At 37.4% G+C, this 21,280-nt stretch overlaps 1 protein-coding gene across 3 annotated transcripts in view; it reads right to left on the bottom strand.

Annotated features, from left to right (window-relative positions):
- The window catches only part of LOC109062032 (NACHT and WD repeat domain-containing protein 2-like), a 51,508-nt gene extending 31,420 nt beyond the window's left edge, over positions 1-20,088 (bottom strand). Inside the window, exons 1-3 of one of the 3 annotated variants that reach the window (XM_042760827.1) lie at positions 19,749-20,088; positions 15,605-15,776; positions 5,096-5,184 (exon numbers count right to left, since the gene is read on the bottom strand). In XM_042760827.1, the coding sequence (XP_042616761.1) occupies positions 5,096-5,184; positions 15,605-15,755 (240 nt within the window). In that variant the 5' untranslated portion in view covers positions 15,756-15,776; positions 19,749-20,088. Of the gene's footprint in view, positions 1-5,095; positions 5,185-15,604; positions 15,777-18,426; positions 19,136-19,748 lie in introns of those variants that run through there. The other 2 variants (XM_042760826.1, XM_042760828.1) reach the window with 2 other exon arrangements.
- Positions 20,089-21,280: the final 1,192 nt, after the last annotated feature.

Here is a 21,280-nt window from a genome sequence, read left to right on the forward strand (position 1 = left end):
AGAAAAGAAATATGATTCTCCAACGTGTACGATGGTTGAACACTATATCTTACACTTACACCATTCAATTATTGAAAACAAGAAGAGAAGAAGGAACACAAGCATCTTCAAGAGCAAAAGTAGGAGGGAAACAGGCATGCCAGGAGATGAAAAGTGTACGATAGTGAAACGCAGAAAGCAAGGAATAAAAAAGCCTGTCAGAAGTCCCCTGATTTAAGAGGCTGTTAGCTCACCCATCCTGCAGAGAGAACCATGTTCCTCAACCCCTTGGAGCAGTCACCAAGCTCCATGCCTTCACCTCATCTCACAAACTACCCACAATGCACTGCTCTTGAGTGCCTCTGCAATTAGACTACTGCTATAGCAACCAGCTGTCTAGCCTCCTTGGCTTTTCAATTTAGAGAGAGAGAGAGAGAGAGAGAGAGAGAGAGAGATGGTTGGGGGGAGACGTGAGGAGAGAGCAGCCAAATGTTAAAACCATAAAACCTTTACATCAATCATGTCTATGCCTGGAATGAAAATGGCCGTTTTTTTCTGCAAATGGCCAATCTATGTGCTCTAACTGAAAATGTAGAAGCCACCTCTATTCCATACAAGCCCATGGATCAACGCACAAACAGCGAGACACAACCTCCAAACCCTGTGAGGAATGAGTGCTTGTATTTCAGTCCTTCTATCTTTTCATCTCTCTCTGTCTCTGTCTTTCTCAAACTTCATCTATAGTTCTAAGTTCTGTCCACTGGCTTGGTAACTGAATTTTGATAAGAAGGCACTGCACTCAAAATAAATTAATTAGAGTCTATTATTATTATTATTATTATTATTATTATCTGTATATACATTTTTAAGCTTCAGAAATTTTCTATTTTTGTGTTTTGCATTTATTTTTACTATTTAGATTCCCCTGAAACATCTATAATAGGCAGATTAATGGCAGGTTCCATTGTGACTCTCTATGCTACACCATGTTGTGTAAATCAAATAATCCTGCATAAATGAATCAGTCCTCTAAATCTATGCAAAGTAAAATCTGTCAAAATCTGTGACCTTGAAGTATGTGACTGGTCTTTTTATTTTAACATATTTCTTTTAAAGCTGGAGATGTTCTGACTAGAAAAACATTCTAATTAAACCAACACTATAAGCCAAAAAAATTTAAAAATAAAAAGAATAATTAAATCAAAAGATTCTGAAAGCATTTTTCATAGCTTGAATGAGATAAATTATTAAGCTGATTATTAAACAATTAGTAGATATATTAACTTATTGATATTGTGAATTATCTTTTTTTTCAGTAGTAACAACAGTATTTTGTCAGAAATCATTATTACTGTGTGTGTTGTGCAAGAGAACATTTAATCACAACTGCTTATCTCCTGTGAATCCAACTTAGAGTTAATAAACATTTATACAAATGTGTTCATATGCAAATCAGTCAGTTCAGTAGGCTACCTGACACATTTAGACTCGACTCCAGCCCTGTAATCAAACCTCGCCTCTGCTGCGGTCGTCATGGCAGCCAAACAGTATCACCAGCGATTTGCAAGTGCCTACAGCTCCTTTCTCGCACTCTCATTGGATTATTAAGCCCATTTTTTAAGAAGTGGTGCTGGTATAAAAACAGGACTTTGTGCTTGTGTGTGTGTAGGATGCGTGAAGACTGGGCCTGTGTTGATGTAATCAAGTTGACTGGAAGCTCATCGGGAGATATTGAACAGATTACACAGTTGTTAAAATGGTCATCTGAGGTTTGAGTGTGAACGTCTGTTGTCTGTGAAGACAGGACTATGATATGGAGGGTCATGTGGGGGGAAGAGGCTGTGATCTCTTTGAGCTTTGTTTTGTTTGAAGGGACATAAAAGGCTTTGAAAGACTGAAAAGATATGACCTTTGGGGTTCTCATAATAATTAATCAATATGAATTAGAGGTCATCTTACATCTAAAACATAAACATGATATAATGATAATATGATGGCACATACTGTACAAGATATACAATGCGATTTGAAAACTGCATTTAAAATAACATTTAAATGATTTTATTTCAGTACCTTTTTTTTCTCTCTGCATTTCTTGCACACATTATTTATATATTTAATATGACAATACAAACAGAATATACAATTTTACATTAAGTGTGAAGTTTTTGTTGATTCGCTAAACAAATGCTGGGTCAAAATAACCCAGCATGTGTTATGTCCTATATTTAACCAGCACTGGATTGCCAAATAACCCAGAAATGGTTGTTTTTTTCAATTATCAACCTTATTTTCCAATTTTAGTTATCCATATCGGCAAAATCCATTATCAGACAGATTATGGTATACGCTGTAATTCACTCCCCACACTATGAAAGCCTATCAGAGTCCCACACTGTCATTTTACAGCGCTTCCAGGCCTGATCCTGCCACTGCTAAGGGGATTGAGCATGTGAGCGTGTGCGTGTGTGTGTGTGTGTGCTGTAACTGGACTGGGACGAAGCCTTGGGCAGACAAATGTAGACTCACACACACATGTACACAGACACACTCAATCCAGCATCTATCCCTCTCAGGGACGCCTCAGGAAATAGAATCAAATAACGCTGACCAGAAAGAATCGCAATTTGCCACATCATATTTTCTGGTTGAGAGAACTCCCTTCTTTTTCTGTCTGTCTCTCACTTTTCTCTCTCACCTTCTCTCTCCTTCTCACACCCCAATTCTTTCAGTTTTCCTCTTCCTCTCTGACACTAACTTTGCTTTCCTGTCAGTTCATCTTAAATAAAAATGTGATAAATATAATTAAAAAGAGTACTTTTTATCAACATATCCAGTAAGATATTAAAAACATCCTTAAAACAAGACATCTTTTTTTTTTTTTCAAATCAGATTATAAGCAATGTGATCACAATATGTTTCATCAATAGGACATGATTAGTTTCCATCCTGAAATCTCATATTTGAAGAAATTTTCATTCAACCAGTTATTCCTGACTACTGTAGATACCTGATGAATTCATCTGGGCAATGACTGACCTTGATGTCGCATCTTACTCTCAAATCACTCACACCTGATATGCATAAACTGACATATTCATGAAAAGATAAGCAGTGATATAGGGTTAGGATTAGGTTAATCTCGAGTCCCACGGAGGACCTCCGGAAGGATAAAAGGAGGAGTAACGACAGTGCAAGACGAGAGAGGACCAGGTCTGGACTTTATGGCTGCCACTTTGACTTTCGTTTTGTGTTTGTTTATTTATTTATTAAAGTTTTACGTTTAAATGTTCGCCGGTTCCCACCTCCTTCTTTCCAATCTAGGAACTTTGTTACATTGGTGCCGAAACCGGGAGGAAGGAGGGACACACTGTCAGAGAGCCCTCGCTGCTGAGGGGGATCACGGTGCTGAGGAGGTCGGGCAGCAGGAAGAAGTGGAGACCGCTGCCTGCTGCCCTCAACAGAAGAAGCTATCGCCGTCTGCCAGGAGGCAGAGGAGCATCGAGCCATCCACCAATATGTCCAGTCCCACCGCATGGCACCGCGAGTGTGAGCCTCTCAGCTGGTTGAGGACCATGCGGCAGTGTGTCAGGGAATCGGACCAAGATTTTTTTTTTCTCTCCCCTCTCTTGTCTCTGTCTCTCCTCATCCTTCCGTCTCCTTTTCTCTCGCCTCGTCTGTCTTTACCCCCAGATACGCCGTGTCCGCTGTGATGGAGCGAGGGCGGGGAAAGTAGATACCCCCCGGACTGTGAGGGGCAATGGGGGTATGTGACGAGTAGGGCAGGGCCGAGTGCCGTAAGAGCAGAGCAAGGCCGATGCAGTAAATGATAATGAGCGACACCTGCACCACTCACCAGTCTTGAGCCCCACAGAGAAGCTCTGGAAGGATAAAAGGAGGAGATGACAGTGAAGGACGAGAGAGGACCAGGCCTGGACTTTATGTTGTTATGTTTTATGCAGTAGTCATTCGTCTATTTATTTATTAAAGTTTTATGTTTAAATGTTCGGTTCCTGCCTCCTTCTTCCCAATCTACGAACTTTGTAACAGTGCGGTATCGAAATTGGTATCAAGAATTTCACAGGGGTTGCTATTGACAAATTTTGGTATTATGACTAATGACCTGTTCACACTGACTTCACACACATTTTGTAGTCACTCCTGAAATGTGCTGCTCATTTACATAAAGTTATATTTGTTACTTTGCTGCGTCACTGGACACACTTGCATCCTGTCTCCAGCGGTCACTGGAAGTCAGCTGTTCTCCCCTGAATTTGATTGGGAATGTGTCGATTTGATTCAAAAACTATTTGATAATGTGTTTCACTCAGATGTACATCGCAATACAAAAGTAAACAATTTTCAGTAAATCTCAAAAAGAATATACATTTTTCCTACTGTGCATGACTGTTCATAATCGAGACCCTAGTTGTTTCTGCACATTAAGTTGGGACAGGAGAAAGTACTGTGGAATTAAACACTTTACCATTAAAGCTCTTTAAATGCAGACAAAATGATTAAAAGAAAGATTTTTTTTTATTTTAATTTAAAGCAGAGATATTGCTATTATCAATGTCACTTATGTTTTCAGTGACACTAAAAACTGCCTAAAAATCACTGAGCAGGCTTGCGCTCAACACGGCGTAGTCTTACATAAAGATCTGTTTCTTGCAGGGATGCTCTTGAAATCAGGTCAAGCCCCACACCCATGTAGGCTCAGTTCAGTCTCAGCAGACTGTTTGCACCAATAACCATGGTACCTCTTCTAGGTCCTGCATTTGTTTATCAAATTGAATGATAAAAATCTCCCCACTGTTCCATTCTCTCAGACAACAAACCATTTGCATTGTAAATACCACTCCAGAGGAGAGAAGGGGAAGAGAAAGAAGGATTATTTTTCTGGCCATGCTCCTGAGGGCAAATATAAGAGAGACATATTTTCGTCTTGCATAAGCATATCAGTGTTGAGATCACATAATAGTCCCTAAGAAACTTTATCTTCCCAGCCCACAGAGCGAGAAGAAGAAGGCAGAAGGTTAGGAAAGAAAAAAAGATAAATAAATCTGAACTTAATGGTTGCTGTAGAGAATTTATAGAAAAGTGATGGCTGTGTTACCTGGAATTCAATGCCATAGTTCTCTCTGCAGAAGTCACGTAGTTTGGGATAGACATGTTCTTTCAGAGCATTTCTCTCTGCTTCTGTATCTGTGACAGGAAATACAAATAAACATGAATATTAACAGAGTACTTATTAATAATTTGAATTTATTTTCATATTTTCAAGTTGCATTTTATTTTTAGTTCAAATCTTTAGTCAATTTATGTGCTTTCATTAGTTTTTTTTTTATTTCAGTAATCTTAGTACTTCAGCATAAACTTTTATCTAAACTAGCCAAAGTTAACATATTTAAATTTCATCATTTTTTTTAAACTTAAACTTAATTTTTTTTTATCTAATTTTTCTAATTTTATTATCTCAGCTGTGTTTCAGTCAATGATTTTTAAAAGTTGTAGTATTATTTTTAGTTAACAACAACACTGAATGGTTACCATAGTCATGCATCATGGTATTAACATGGTACTTTAAAGAATACTAGGATGTTTCTGTGATACATTCCCAAAGGAAAAAAAAAAAGTAGTTTTCTCAGCGTGTTGAAGGTCTTTCCCTCTCAGGTACTTTTCATCATATGCATATTGCTTACAAGAAAATCACAAACACGTTCAAACATCTTTCTTTCAGTCACTTTCTCTTATTCTCTCTTCGACACTCTGTTCTTTCATACACTGTATTTTCTCGGGGGACAGCTGCCAGCAAGGCTTGAAAACAGAGATTCCCCAGCTTAAACTGTAGTCACTACTGTTCTCTGCTACTAGTAGCAGAGCAAAAACAAACACAGCATCTGCGATCACACTGACAATCTGGGATTCAAAACCTGGAAATAAACAGGAAGTTGCAGGATTTTGAAAATGTAAAACAAAGACACAATATGACATAAAATAAGAAATATTCAAGACAGTATATATATGAGATTGTGAGGTTTGAAACTAACTGGTGCAGTTCTTGCAGCTTGAGTGCTGCTGCCATTAAAGCAAAATACATTCTGACATTAATTTAAATTGTCCACTTATGAATTAATTTGTAGTGAATGAAACGCAAGAATAGCTGCATTTACTAGTGGCCTCACAATCTTGCACACAGCAGCAGAGTATATTGTTGAATATTACATGATGCCTTTTGTCACAGACAGTCAGGGCAATATGAAGCATGTGAGTTGACACATTGAGGATACTCAGGGTTACTGTATTTACTACTCCACACACAAACAAACACTATCAGTGCCCTATTCACAAAACAATTAAAACTGCATTTACAAACCTTTGATACAGTACCCTAAATAGTCTCTTATATGGATATGAAAAGATTTGCTTTGCTATCACTACAGTCTGATTTCAAGGTCACATAATAAGTGATGCTTAGTCAAACATAGCTAGGTAGAAAGTTAGCTGAACTTGTTTACCATTTATACGCTCTTCTACTTGTCTGTATCAGTTTGCTATTGTGCAGGCTCTCCATTGACAGTTGATATTGTGACAGAGAACAGAAAAATCTGACTGTAGAGCTCTCTGTGGAAGATGAGGCCAATCATGCGCTCTGAACCCTCTAGACACAGGCAGCCAAGACAGCGTGTCACAGCTCACTATAGCATCTCTATCTGTGTCAGCCTAGTTCAGATTTTGGTGGGTTGAACAGCTCGTGCGCCTTTCATGTTTTACATTTTTTATAACTGTCCATTCTGATCTTTTTTGGGCTGTCCTATAAAGCATCTAATCTCAGTCTGTTTCTTTTCCCTCACACTTTTTTTTCCCGTGCCATTTTTGTTGTTTTCTTAGTAATAAATGCTATGGTGAAGCTATCTAGAGTCTTGTTTCCCACCCACTCTCTTTTGAACCGGCTGCCTTGATAACTTTCCATTCTCTTATCATGTTTTCCTGTACTCTTTCAACTTTTTTCACTGCAACAAAACTAAAACATGATTATCTCAGCAAGACAGGCACTTACAGTAAAACCCCAAATGCGCATTTATTTCAACAGCAATATTACGGACATGCTAAATATCACTGTAGTCTATATTTCGTAACATACGAAGTCTTAAACAAAAAATCTAATTTACTGGAACATTAAGTGATAATAGTACAATGTGATTTCTGACATTTTGACAGATAACACATATTGTATTCATCTTCTTTAGAAACATTCCAGTAAACACTGCTAATGGGTTAGAAGTGAAAAGGGGAGACAATTCCATTTTAAATTAGTGAATTATTATGATGGGAAATATCGTAGATTCAACTGAGCAGACCACAAGTGTGCAGTATATGTTGTCTTCTTTCATATATTTTTTAGAGTGGAACACAAGGTAATACGAAAATAATCACGAAGAAATGAATGTAACAAACTAAAAAGAGCTTGTTCCACAGAAATTCTTGCTATACCATGTCACACTACAATATCAAGCCTTACGTTATTCTTCTGACGTCTGATAATAGAACATGAGGGAAAATGTACAGCTCATTCAGTCAAACTGATGGATAAGAATTATTTGTAGCGCAATTTTATTTGAAATGATTTGTTTCAGTCTTTTTGAGTGGAACTTCCATAAACCAGAAGTGCCTTCTATTATCTAAAACGCAGTAGGCTCATTAGGAAAAAGGTGCATTGTCAATATAGTGAAGTGATATCTGAAGCACAGCTCACACAAAAGTCACTTTCAAACCAAGCAGCTTTCTGTTGTCAACATGGCAATTTCGCTTGACCAACTTGAAACCGCTTTGTAATCTGCATGGGGAAATTTTTCATCCCCACCAAAATTCACGATTCACAAATTCACAATGACTGTATTTCTCCCATAACAATTCGCCAAACAACAGTAAATGTCAGACTGTCCTCCAACAAAAAACGACCTTATAGGTCGCACATTAGCACATTATTACGACCTATATTTACATTTTAAAGTTCCCTCTAGCAGGCATAAAAAATAATGACAGTGTCGTGTTGCTTCTGGCATCATGAAATGACGTATTACTGTCATTACCAATCAAAATGTGTGTTTATTTAATTGCAATGTGTAGACTTTTTACATGATCCAACCCGATCTCACGGCAATTCATACATATATTACTAGGTGGCTAATTCATATGAATTCATAAAAATCAACACACCTTTCCCCACCCCCTAAACCTACAGAAATCATGCAAAATCATGATTAACAGTGCATATACATTTTATGAGCGTGTGCATTCTCTGGGATCAAACCCATGATCGCATGATCACATGATACCAACTGAGCTATATGAATCCAGAATTATGACGCAGATAAAAGAGTACAAAGCATTAATTTGAAAGTGTCCTGTTGCCGATAGGGGCGCAATTGTAGTATACGCTTTGATGGGTCATATTTCAGGGATTTTGACAAACGACCTATACGGGCGTATTGGTTGGAGGACATGTTGCTAAATATACCTGCACAAATAGACCTATATTATGACTGCCCTTTAATATTATCACAAACAACATAACACAGGAGCTTAAAAACTGGAATGGGTCATTTCAAAAGGTTTGTTGTGGTCTTATCATTCGTTCAAGGCTGAAAAATCTCCCCACATGTAACAAACCATCCTCAGTAAAAAAGACACACATAGACTGGCAAAACACTAGGGAAAAGTAGATACCTTCATATAGTCATAAATGAATTAACTTGCCATGCACTGGGGAGCACTTTAAACATTGCATTTGCATAACAAAATGAAACTTTCAAAATGAACCTGGAAATTGTGTCAAACATATAAGGTTTGAAATGTGTATAGAGAAAAAGAAAGGAAGAAAAATAAAGCGACACAAAAAAGAATAAAAAACCACCAGCTGTATGAGCTTCTGTGCTGGCCTCCACATTTACATGTTGCATGTTTGAAATGCCTGAGATGATTGATGATGATTAAGAAAGATAAAGAACAGACAGAAAAAGCAGAAAAAATGGTGGAGGGAAGGGGTAATGCCAATAAAGCATTACTGAACCAGACTGAATTGAAGGAAGGAAGGAAGGAAGGGAAGTGGGGAAATACAAAGGAGGGAGTCATGAAGAAATAAATGACTTGAATGAGACTTATAATTTCTATAATAAAGCCATGTAGCCCCAATCAAAGCTCTGAAAGACTGCAAGACTCTAAAAAGGTACCGCACCAGTGACAGCTTTTGTACCTTTTTTTTCTGAACCTATCGAAGGTTTTCATTTTGAATACTAAAAATGCACTCTAAAATATGTTATATATACAGTTAATATATATATATATAACAGTTCATATACAATGTTTTTTATTCAATGGCAAGTCAGTCTTTTACAATCAAAAAATACTCAAAAACATTCAGTAAACTTTTTAGGGTGTGATAAGAGCAGCACAAGCAGCCAATAGGAATCTGTGGAAAGAAAACTGCTATCAGTAGGCTGTTCCAGTTAATTAAATGACAATCTTACATTCATGATTGAAAAGTTACAATCAAAAACAGCTTTGCCTCGTGACATCTGATCTGTCAGACATTTAAGTTTCAACCAGTCAAATTCATAGTGCGACCACAGTTGTGTTGCTAGCACACTAGATCAACAGTGCTCCTATTGTAGTCAGTGGAGTGCACGGAAACATTGCTACATATAACAGCAAAGTCGCGTCAAGTTTCAGCCCTGGTCGTGCATTCATTTGGTGGGAGGTGAAACTTTCATGGTGGCACCGACGCGTCATTCGCTTTGAATGTAAATCCGCTGAATGCTGCATTCGTAGAGGGCTAGCGTTCCATGCAGACGTTAGCTGCGACATTCATTTAAACAAAAAATGTGAGACTACAGACGTGACTGACCAATCAGAATCAAGTATTCCACAGAGCCGTGTAATAAGTAAGGAATAATTGACAACGGGCCGTTGAATTATTAGAAAAATAAATCACACCTGAGGTGGTGATGCTGCCATGACGCGAAGCAGAGCATTTTGTGCGTGATTCGGTTGTGTGCGCTCAGAAAACCAGACCTAATTAGGCTTTCTTTAACTTATGTCCCACTGGATAGATCAGAGCATTAAGAGTTCAAAAGTGCACATCTGACCTCCCAACCATGCAGAAGATTAGTTCTGACTGGATCTCTTCCCAAGTCATCCCTCCCTAAAATTTTCATCTTGTTTTTATTCGTTGATGAAAATGTCAACATATTTTCGTCATAGTTTTTGTCATTCAAAACTTTTTTCTTTTTTTTTCTTTTTTTATATGATCTTGTTTTCAATGTTACAAAAATGTCTGTGATGAAAATTATGCTGAAAATTATTTGGCAACAAAATTAACTGAATTAGTGCTATGTGGCCATGATATACAAACTAAATTGATATATATATATATATATATATATATATATATATATATATATATATATATATATACATATATATATATATATATATATATATATATATATATATTTAAACGATAAACAAATTAATAAGTGTGGCCACAAAAATACCCGGGGTTGAAAATGTGGCCCCCCGATAAATTGCCGGAATGAATTATTAATTTATGGCCACAATATCTATATTTTCATCTGCATGTCATGTGACAAATTTGCATAATTACTTGTGAGTGGAATCCAACGTTAATTTGATAAAGTGATTCATGATTAATTTCTTTCTGCTTTACGTCTAAGAGCTTCAGAAAAGCCCATCAAATAGGAGTCTAACCAACAACACTGTCACAAAGGGGTTCTAAAACATATATGTGTGTGTGTGTGTGTGTGTGTGTATATATATATATATATATATATATATATATATATATATATATATATATATATATATATATATATATAGGCCCATATTTTAGAGCTGTATGGTATGTAAGTTCTGATAGAAATAGATGCCACACCACATTAATATAAATTACATTTTAAGATAAAAGCTTTCTACAGTCAATTTGCATGTTCTAAACATGCTTTAATAGTTTATTAATGTCTGCATCATTTCGAAGCATGCATCTCACTCGATGCCCTGTCCGATCATGTCTATAATCTCGGGTAAAGCTTTTGTGCAGTTGTATCCCAGGGGTTCTCAGATGTCTCCAGCAGCACGGGCTCTGAAAGGATGGTCACATATAGATGAGCTCAGTATTGATACAGCTGTCTGATGCTGAAGCACAAGACACTTAGGGATTAGGTGAGGTCACAAGATGGAGGACGATGGAACGAGAATTGCTCCCCATCAAAGGTGCCTGACCGTGTGTGTTTAATGACTGAATAAAATCCCATCTGTGACTAAAACACATTCCTGTTGGCAATTCATTAGCTAAGTGGCATTAGTAAACTAATTACTACATGCTCAAAGGCAAAAATATTATCTGAATATTCAAAGCACATAATTATCCATCATTATTATAAGCCATTTGAGTATTTTTGAATGCAATGCTTATGAAGCAATGTTGCATCAAAGGTTGAAGTGTGTAAATCCTTTCTCTGGTAAAATACTGTCAAAATGTAATATGCAGAGATGATTATAAATAAGCCATTCATAGGATGATAGTCCTGAAATGCACTAATAATACATTGCTCAGTTTGCTCAAGCTTGCCAACTAGCTTAACACAATAATACTGACTCAACCAAGAAGTTCTATAATACCTGGAGAATGCTATCTGTTAGCATTTCAGTTCATCTCAATGGCTATTGCTCGACTGCTTTTTATTTTGATCCAATCAACTGAGCTGTAAATGCCATGTGACTAATCTCTTTGGAGCCTGTGAAAATTAAGTTGTGACAATGCTAATTGCCTGATGTCACCAAGAACCCAAACATTCTTGGGTGCATTCAGTGGTTCTTTAACTAGCATTAACACAGCCACAGCTGTTCTTTGTATACTTTAAGTACTGATACCACAGTGGTTTAAGATGCTATACAGCCATCTATTGACATGGTTCAGCACAATTGTTTCTGAGTTTTATGAAAATTACACTAACAATAGTGAGTTTTAGAGAGCGGTCCAACAAAAACTGAAGCAACTTTGGCATCACTACAGTTTTCTCCACCATCAAATCTTTCCACCTTGTGTATGCTGTACCAATGTTTATGTTTTTTTATGCCTTCATTTGTTTTTCTGTCTTCTGGCTTCAGACCTTTTCTGCTTTTTCGGACATACAGATACTGATTCGATTACCCCATTGCCTCTGTGGGTAAAGCACATTAGTAAAAGTGTGTTCCATATATATATATATATATATATATATATATTTAAACATATATATATATATATATATATATTTAAACGATAAACAAATTAATAAGTGTGGCCACAAAAATACTATTGTCTTCATCTCATTTGAGGATATGTCATTCAGATCATTCCTTACAAAAGTAATGTGGCCAAGCCAGCCAGTCAATATTTGGTCAATCTAAAATTTAAGTGGTTACCATGCAATCTTATCAACTAAAATTTGTTAGAATAATGAAAACAACAACAACAACAACAACAACAACAAAAACACTTTCATAAACAAAAAGGAGTATCGAGGCTTGATTTTGCCCAGCATTTAAAACAGTGAATGCACTATAATAAATCATGTTGGCTAACTCCACTCCACATGCTGTTACAACACAGCAGCATTAAATTCAAGGTCCTTAAGGCAGAATTAAACTCTTGCACATAAAACTATAGTCACCCTTGGTAATCCTACAGAGAGACAAAAAAACCAAATGAGCGTATAAATGTTATCACATTCATTTCCTCAAAGCCTCAATCTCAACCTCAGCAAGACTCCAGCAACTGCTGTCCTAACTGCCCCAGTAGACCCACTAAATCACAGAGCTGACTTCTACAATAGCTCTAGCACAAATTGAAATCATTCCTCTCAAGTCTAGGCATGTATAAGAGTGAGACTTGTAAGACTGTTGGACAGCAAAGACACTGTTAAAAGTCTGTGTGTGCAAGGCCAAATCCCTTTTACAAATCCCTCTAGTGCTTAGGGAGGAAGAGCATTGCACCAAAGCCCAGCTGGCTCTTTCATTCACTGAAAGTATCATTAATTCTACCTTGACATCACCTCTGAGTTGTGCATCTACAAGTCCAGTACATCAGATTCCACACTTCACCTCACATTCTCACAGCACAGAGCATCACCTCTGCCTCTCACTAAAGCATCTTCAAGCAGATGGCTTTTCAGGGCTGACTGCTTTGACCAAAACAAAATCTCTGTAGTCTCTTTCTATTGCAGTAGAGAAGTGGCTTCAGATTCACTCTCCTTACATTATTCCAGCATGAGCTGTATAAATTCATTGATGGTTGAATGTGATTATGCACAATGGTGTTTGAGTGCAGAGACTTAAACCTATAGAGAAATAAATAGACGTCTACTTAATTTAAAGCTGAAATGTGTGATTTATATACCTCTAGCTTCACCAAATGAACCTGCCCAAAATAACGACCATTTGGAATAGGTTTTCCGAACACTCCCTTTGCCTACCACAGGTCCAACAAACGATAGTCCTGCCTCAAACTCACACATTGGTTGAGCCAATGTTGCTGTCGGCTGGTCAGGATACTCAAACAGAATGAGGTATGTTCTGACAGCAATACAGATCCAAAGTGTTTACACTTTTCAGGAAATTCCACCTACAGTATATGAATGGCTTAATTATAGCTGTCTCTTTATAGTTAATTGGGATATGAAAAGGTATTTAACATGACACAGGTCACCTTATAATTTAAAATAATTCTCAAATTATTATTATAAAATATTTTTAAATAAAAAAGTTTGGTCAGACTTTGTATTAGGTGGCCTTAACTACAATGTACTAACATTAACATTCTACATGACAAGTGATTTACTGTGTAATTACATGATTATTTGGGTAATTGTCACATTTACTGCTAATGAGTTTGAGGTATGGTTTGGTTTTGGGGTGAGGGTTGGGTTTATGGTTAAAGGTGAAGTTAACAGTGTAACTACAAATGTTAATTCAATGCAGGTACTTTAAATATAATAACAATGCACCAACATATACGTAGATAGTAAGTATATTGAAAAATGCCACTTAATATAAAGTGTTACCAATAAATTTTAAATATTGTTTACTATTATTTAATAACAATAAACAAAGACCTATTATTATTATTATTATTTAGGAATAATGCATGTAAGCTCATACATGTGCATTAGCAGCAAATGCAGCTACAGGTGGAATAGGACAAGGGCCCTATGTTATAGCTGCAGTTAAGAGGAGTCTTTATCATTAATCCTCCAACCTGAAAGGTCATCATTTTAGTTAAGACATCCTTGCCCCAATCTAATTTATTCACCGGTATCTAACCTCCTTTCACTTCATCCTCAATTCTCTGCACTCACTTCTCAATTTCTCTTTCTCTATCTCCCTCCTAACCCATTTTATACTTTCCCTTGGCTTGTTTACTCCTAGATTAGAAGTACTATTTTAAGGTCTCCCTGCAGCCCATATTTAAATCTATGACTGCATATGTGCCGTCTAGTTCCCCTGGCACTCATTAAATCCGAGGTCAGCTCTAAACAACACTGGGTTTAAGCCTGAAGATGTAAAAATGAGCAATAAATGGTGGGAATGATGACCTATCAACGATTTCTCAGGATCGGAGCAAGAAATTCCCACTCTGTTATCCACTTCCCCATAGCCACAAGCAAGTTGAACACTGAGAGCTCCCTTATTTTAATATTAGAGACTGTAGAGCAGCACAATATTGTGTGTCATGGTTGCTTGGCCTGTGTTTTTGTGGAACACTGAAACCTGTGTTCAGTGCTGAGACAGACGGCTCCACTAACTGCTGTCACTGCTGCTCTTGTCAAAGCACACAGGACAGAGGTCCTGCAGACATTAGCAATGGCCATATCTCTGAGGATGGCAGTGTGTGTTATGAAACGGCATGATGTGGAACTGTCATTGCCATCTGAATTCATTAATGTAAAATCTGGCTCATTAACACATTAGATGATAAAGCATGTCTTGCATATCGGTCGTGCATTAACAGGTGCCAATCTAGTTGACAGAACAGAGTGTTCATTGCAGATAGAATGGTCCTTGGGTTCAGCTGATTCTCAAGTTCACATACACACACTTTTACACACATATCATGATTAATATAAACTATACAAATTAAAGATATTACATCTGAGGAACACTAAATCACACTGGCAGAATATTCTGTAGAAGCTCTAAACACCCTTTCGAGAGTTCATGAAGAGTTCATATGCAAAAAGCCTCTAAGTGCCATCTGAAATTTTCATCTAAAATGAGCATTTTATCAGGCTCCTATATTTATGTTCTTTTATTTCACTTTAATGGCATAGAAAAGGACCTACTATATACATTGCCATTAAAGTAAAATTACTGAACCTAAACATAGGAGCCTGATAAAAATGCTAATTTTAGAAGAAAATTTCAGATGGCACTTAGAGGCTTTTGCATCTGAACTTTATATATATATACACACACAATATATATACATGTGAGTGTGTGTGTCTGTGTCTGAGTCTGTGTGTAATGTTAAATTTAGAGTGTGGGAAAAACTACTGCATGCTCTTACCATCAGGGTTGGCACAGATGAAGACCCGGACACTCCTGCCCGTGGGGACATGGAACGGTGGGAGCGCAAGGACATTGCCACTGATGGCTGCCCTGCGCAGAGCAGATTCACGGGGACAGGGCTGCCTGCTGCCCACTCCGGATGGCCACATGGGTGGCGATTTCAAACGTGGCTGCAAACAGAATTGAACATGTTTAGGAACCCAGAACTATGGTTTTGAAATACTGAAAGGAATTAATGGATGAATGCTGGAAATGTTCGCACACAATTTGGTGGAATGTCTTAAGGATTGAGGATGTAGTCGCATAGACAAAATCTAGTGAGCAAAAAGTTATTTTCTACGGAGCCCCGCACATGACATGCAAGAAAAAATAAATAAATTGTGCGCACGATTTACTAATTCTTTCCCTCAATGTACTAAAACGTGCACACGATTACTATTGCGTTCCCTCGATTTACTATTGCGTTCACTCGCTTTGCTAAATCGTGCGCACGATTTAGCAAATCGAGGGAACAAATTAGTAAATCGTGTGCACAATTTATAAATCGAGTGAACAAAATAGTAAATCGAGGGAATGCAATAGTAATCGTGTGCACATTTTAGTACATTGAGGGAACGAATTAGTTAATCGTGCGCACGATTTAAACTACAATTTTTTCCTGCATGCCATGTGCGGGGCTCCGTACTTTTCACTATTGTCAATAGTGTAGTGTTGTATGAAGATTAACTCAAACAGAAGTCTGTTTCAAACCAAGTAATTTTCTGTTGGTCGATGAAGCTAATCTGCTTAACAACTTAACAAATGTGATGGCAAATTTGAACTGGTTCCTATTCAAAAGCAGTTTCATTTTGTTACACTGTAACACCACTACTCAATATACTGTGCAAAATGTGCAACCAGTGTAGTCTGATCCCCACACAAATTTCTCTTATGAGTCAGTTCTTTTTAGTTAATCAAAAATATAAAGTGTGACTCATGAAACACTGACTTTTATGAGCTGCTTTATTTTAATGAATAAAAGATTGATTGCACTCACACAGTCAAGTGTTTGGAGTTGACAAACATAATTATACAAATCTCAAAAGTGATTGTGTACACAACAGTTATCATTTATATCATTTTCTACTCTCACCTTAGTCATAACCATAGTAACAGTGCCATAATTTGGAATAGAGTATAGATTTGACAGATGAATTCGCATCTAGACCGGATTTGTTTATTAATTGCTATTAATCTATGAAAATAGTAAAATTTTCAATATCTTGTAAGATTTTCTAGAGTTTCATCATTATTATCAAATAATCCAGTTGTATCCACATTATTATTATTATTTAATAATCCATGCATTTGATTTTCAAGTACACTATTCATGTACTCAGTATGCTACTGTGAATTAAGGCAGTGATTAAAGTGAATATTAAGGATGGCTGCATCCACAGTACTTAAAAGACTTATTTAACAATGTTATTTGATAAACAAGTAAATACCCATAAATTGTGCTGCGTGAAGTGACAAACTATTTGTCCAGTATGGTTCCATTTACACAGCACGTTTACCTAAATGTGTGTCCTGAAAATTAAAGGGGGGCGACTCGATATAAAAATGAGGTAGTCACTGTGGTTATTCTTTGAATTGTTTAAACGTTACTGTATTAAGCACTCCCTTAAGAATTTACAGTTTTATTCTGGAGTTGTGTGAATGTTGGCAAAAACACAGCGTGGTCAGCGTAGTCTGTTTCCCAGATGAATAATATGAGCCAGTTTTTTTTTTTTTGGTTAATCAAAATTGTAATAGCAAGAATTGTGTAACCCATTTTTCAAACAAATGGTTCCTATGACCTGGTTATTTTTCACTTGATTGTGTTTTATTGTGTTTGCATCTTGCATCTTTTTTGCAGTGTCTCGGGCATGAGAGCTGCATTTTAAGAATGCTGTCAAGTTAAAAGTAATCCCCCCAAATGTTGTACCAAAGGCACCTGAGACTTATCATATAGCAACATTAAAGATACACATTATAAGATTTTCAGTGGTACTGTATAAATATAAATGAATGAATGAATGAATAAAATGTTTCCATATTTATATTTATTTATACTGTAGTTATGATAAAGTGTTTGATTAAAGTAATTACCCTATAGGCTTGTGCAAACATTCTTTGATTTGTTATCAAAATAAAACATAGCCTACTGATGAGGTCAGCGAATGCAATTACATTATTGCATTTCTTTCCCCCTAAAAATGGGATTTGTTTTCTTTCTTTCTTTCTTTTTTTTTTTTTTTAAATAAACGAGTTACTAGTAGAACCGTCAAGGAACCAGAATCGTTAAAAGAAATCAGAATAAAAACCAGAATTGATCATCTCTAGTTGTAAATGACTTATTGCTTGAGCAATGCCTGGAATTACCATAATGCAAGGTCCGGGCGCAATAAGGATTTCCTTGAAAAGAAAGCACACTATGTCATGTCTACTTTTTTTTTTTTTTTACTTATAATTTTTAAATGATAATGATTTAACCAGAGAAAAACGCGTAAATGCAGCCGGTCACGAACTGCATGTCCGCACAAGTGGAACGAACAATCGATAATTTTCTGTCTCGGCAAACAACGAATCTTAATTGAAGAGAGTTCAAGATCGCCTGTCTTAGTCGCGTTTCATGCCTTAATATTACACCTGCCGAAATGCAAACCACATCCGAAGACGATAAAGTTGTGCGTTGATCGTACAGTAAAGCCATTTCCAAACAAAATAAACTCAGCTGCGCTTCAACACACAACGCATGCAGGCAGCATGCTTGCACAGTAACACACTTGAAGTGCTTACGTTCATCCTCTTCATCCTGAAGCCGTATCACACAATATCCGAGCAGGTATCCACGAAAATCAGCGGAGACTGCAATACAAACGCCCATTAAATATCTCTGACCAAAAATCAGTCCCGGGGGACTGGGAGAGTGACGGTCGCTGGCCAAACCTCGGCGGTCCGCATCCTCCTCGTGCCGTGTCTTATAAAGCTCCGCGCACAGCGTTTTCTGTCCGCAGTGCTTGAGGAAAACACAGAGGTGACAGAGATGAGAGTGAGAGTGGAGGGATATTCCCCTCATCGCCAGCTGTCTCTTAATGCGCAGCGGCGAGCAGGAGTACGAGAGGAGGAGGAGGAGCGCTCTGAATTCATTATCAATAAATGCTTCTTTTTCGCAGCGCGCTGGAAGTTTAAGTGAATTGAATTAAACATAATTTATTGGACCGCATTGCTGCTCGCGCTCGGGGAAATGCTCAAACCTTCTTAGCAAAGATGGACCAGAAAGATTGCTATGTTTCGGCTATTTTCCAGGTACAAAGTGCGCAAAAATAACAAATACTAAACGATTCTTGTAAAACAAATGCGTTCTTGTAGGTTATTGACTGCCCTACGGAGCAAACAGCCTACAATAGACTATAGTATCCTTTTTTTGCTCGTCTTCCAGCCTGGTCAAACTGTCAGGTGGCTGATTTTATAAGGGTTCTGGTGAAGCTTGAAGGCCAGCTTAAACCAGCTAGGACAAACGGTTTAGACAGTTTCCTTCAGCAAGGTGATCTGATGCGCTCTGCGTTTGGGCACATTTCAAATATCACGCAGAGCAGAGATTTATCATGAGGTTAACCTACAAGTCTGCTGCTGACTGCAACCAGATGTGTGTACGTGTGTGTGTGTGTGTGTGTGTGTGTATATATATATACATACACGGTCATATATATATATATATATATATATATATATATATAATGTAGAAATGTCTTGCTTGTTGACAAAAGTAAAATAAGCAGGCCTACATAACTAGAAGTCATTTGTGCCCACAAGACTCTATAATGCATCCAGGTCACATGCAACTAAAATACATGCAATAAGTTTCTGCAAAAAATATGTTTTTTTTTTTCCCCTTTCTATATAATTGACTAATTGTATTTTTCCTATCTATCTATCTATCTATCTATCTATCTATCTATCTGCAGGCTTAGATGAAAATCTGCAAAAAGTCACAATCATGTTGTGGCTTCAAAATCAAACCTACAAAAAAGAACAAATGAGTTTCACCAAAACATATGGTTATTTAATCAAACATGAGATTAGTTTAGATATATTGTTAGATAAAATAAGTAACTTACTGTTCTCGACTATAACTGTGCTGTTCCCCTCTGGGTCCTGTTGGCACTGTGCTCTAATATAAAGGGCCAGACACTCTGCGTGAGGCACACATGAACACTGCAAAAGCAGAGGGGCTGAATCTGGCAAACAGCGGTGGCTTAACCTTTCTTTCCTTCCCTCTTCCGGTAAAGCTGTAATCCCTCCAAGGCGGAAGGAACTACCCTCTTCTGACTCCAGATCTGTTTTGCAGCCCGCCTCATTGTGGTGTAGGCCATGTTTGGCTGGTTACAGAGCAGTGTGAAAAATTCTAATCTCTCATATGCTGAGCCATGTGAAGCTAATGTGGTGGGGTTTTGTTTAAACAGTCCCAGCATGCTATGGGCAATTAGGGAAAGTGAAAAGTATTGACACACACACATACATGCACACACACACACACACACACACACACACACACACACACACACACACACACACACGTTTTACATGAATCCTGCTTGAATGATTGCAAAAATGCTGAAAACACTGCTTTAAGGTTTGATAGTAACAGCACAAGTTTGAGCACACGCACAATCAGCCTTCATTCTGACCATATAATCTACATCTGCAATAATGTGGACATATCATTATGCATAATTACAGAAGCAGTCATGCAAAGAGAACAGCTCTATAGGGACAATGTGGCCCTTACGACTTATGGTTATCTAATCAGACTCTGTGTTTTTTTTTTTTTTTTTTTTTTTTTTTGCCACACCAATGAATTAAGTTTTTGAGAGTGTAAGAGCATCCGGAAAATATGTGCAACCAGAATATATTTGTTTGTTTGCAGTAATGCAAATGCCTTGCGAATGGAGATATAATTTGCATATAAAATATGTGTGTGCAGTGTGCAGAGGGAAGCGAGATATATCATAAGTAGGCGTATGTGTGCACACATATGCATGTTTGTACATTCATCCTCATATACCGACATTGACACCAGAGACACGCACTAGCCAATGAGACCCATAAATCAAAGCCCAACTTCTTTTTTCTTCCCTATGCCTGTCTTTTCTCTGCTCAAAAGGCCCCTATACAGCTGCTATACCACCAGCATATCCTCGACTCAAGATAACCCCTCTACAGATCGATACCCTCAATACCCGAACAAATGCATGCATAGCTTCCATAGCAGGCAAGACAGGGTCTTTGTCTCCTTCTCTAAATGCATTGAGTGTGAGAGCAGTTTGCCCCAGTCTGAGAGTGTGAGAGAGTCAAGGTGAAAGTATGTGATCAAAGAGAAAATGTCTGAGGCTTTGTGCTGAAAAGACTTTCATTGATGGATGACCCATTGACACTTTATCAGTTTAGGGAAGAATTTAACAAAGAGGAATAATAGATTTTGGCATGAAATACATTTGCTGGCCAGGTTGAGAAAACTAATTTAAGTGGACAAAAGTATTCATATTGACATAATTTTAGGTCATGTTGTGAAATGTTGGGGGTGTTTCATAATGCAGTTTTCATGTTATGTTGGAGTATTGAGCCAGTTTGTATCCTGTTATAAAAGGCA

Source organism: Cyprinus carpio, chromosome A7 (genome assembly GCF_018340385.1).
Source record: "Cyprinus carpio isolate SPL01 chromosome A7, ASM1834038v1, whole genome shotgun sequence".
In the NCBI taxonomy this organism is placed as follows: Eukaryota; Metazoa; Chordata; class Actinopteri; order Cypriniformes; family Cyprinidae; genus Cyprinus; species Cyprinus carpio.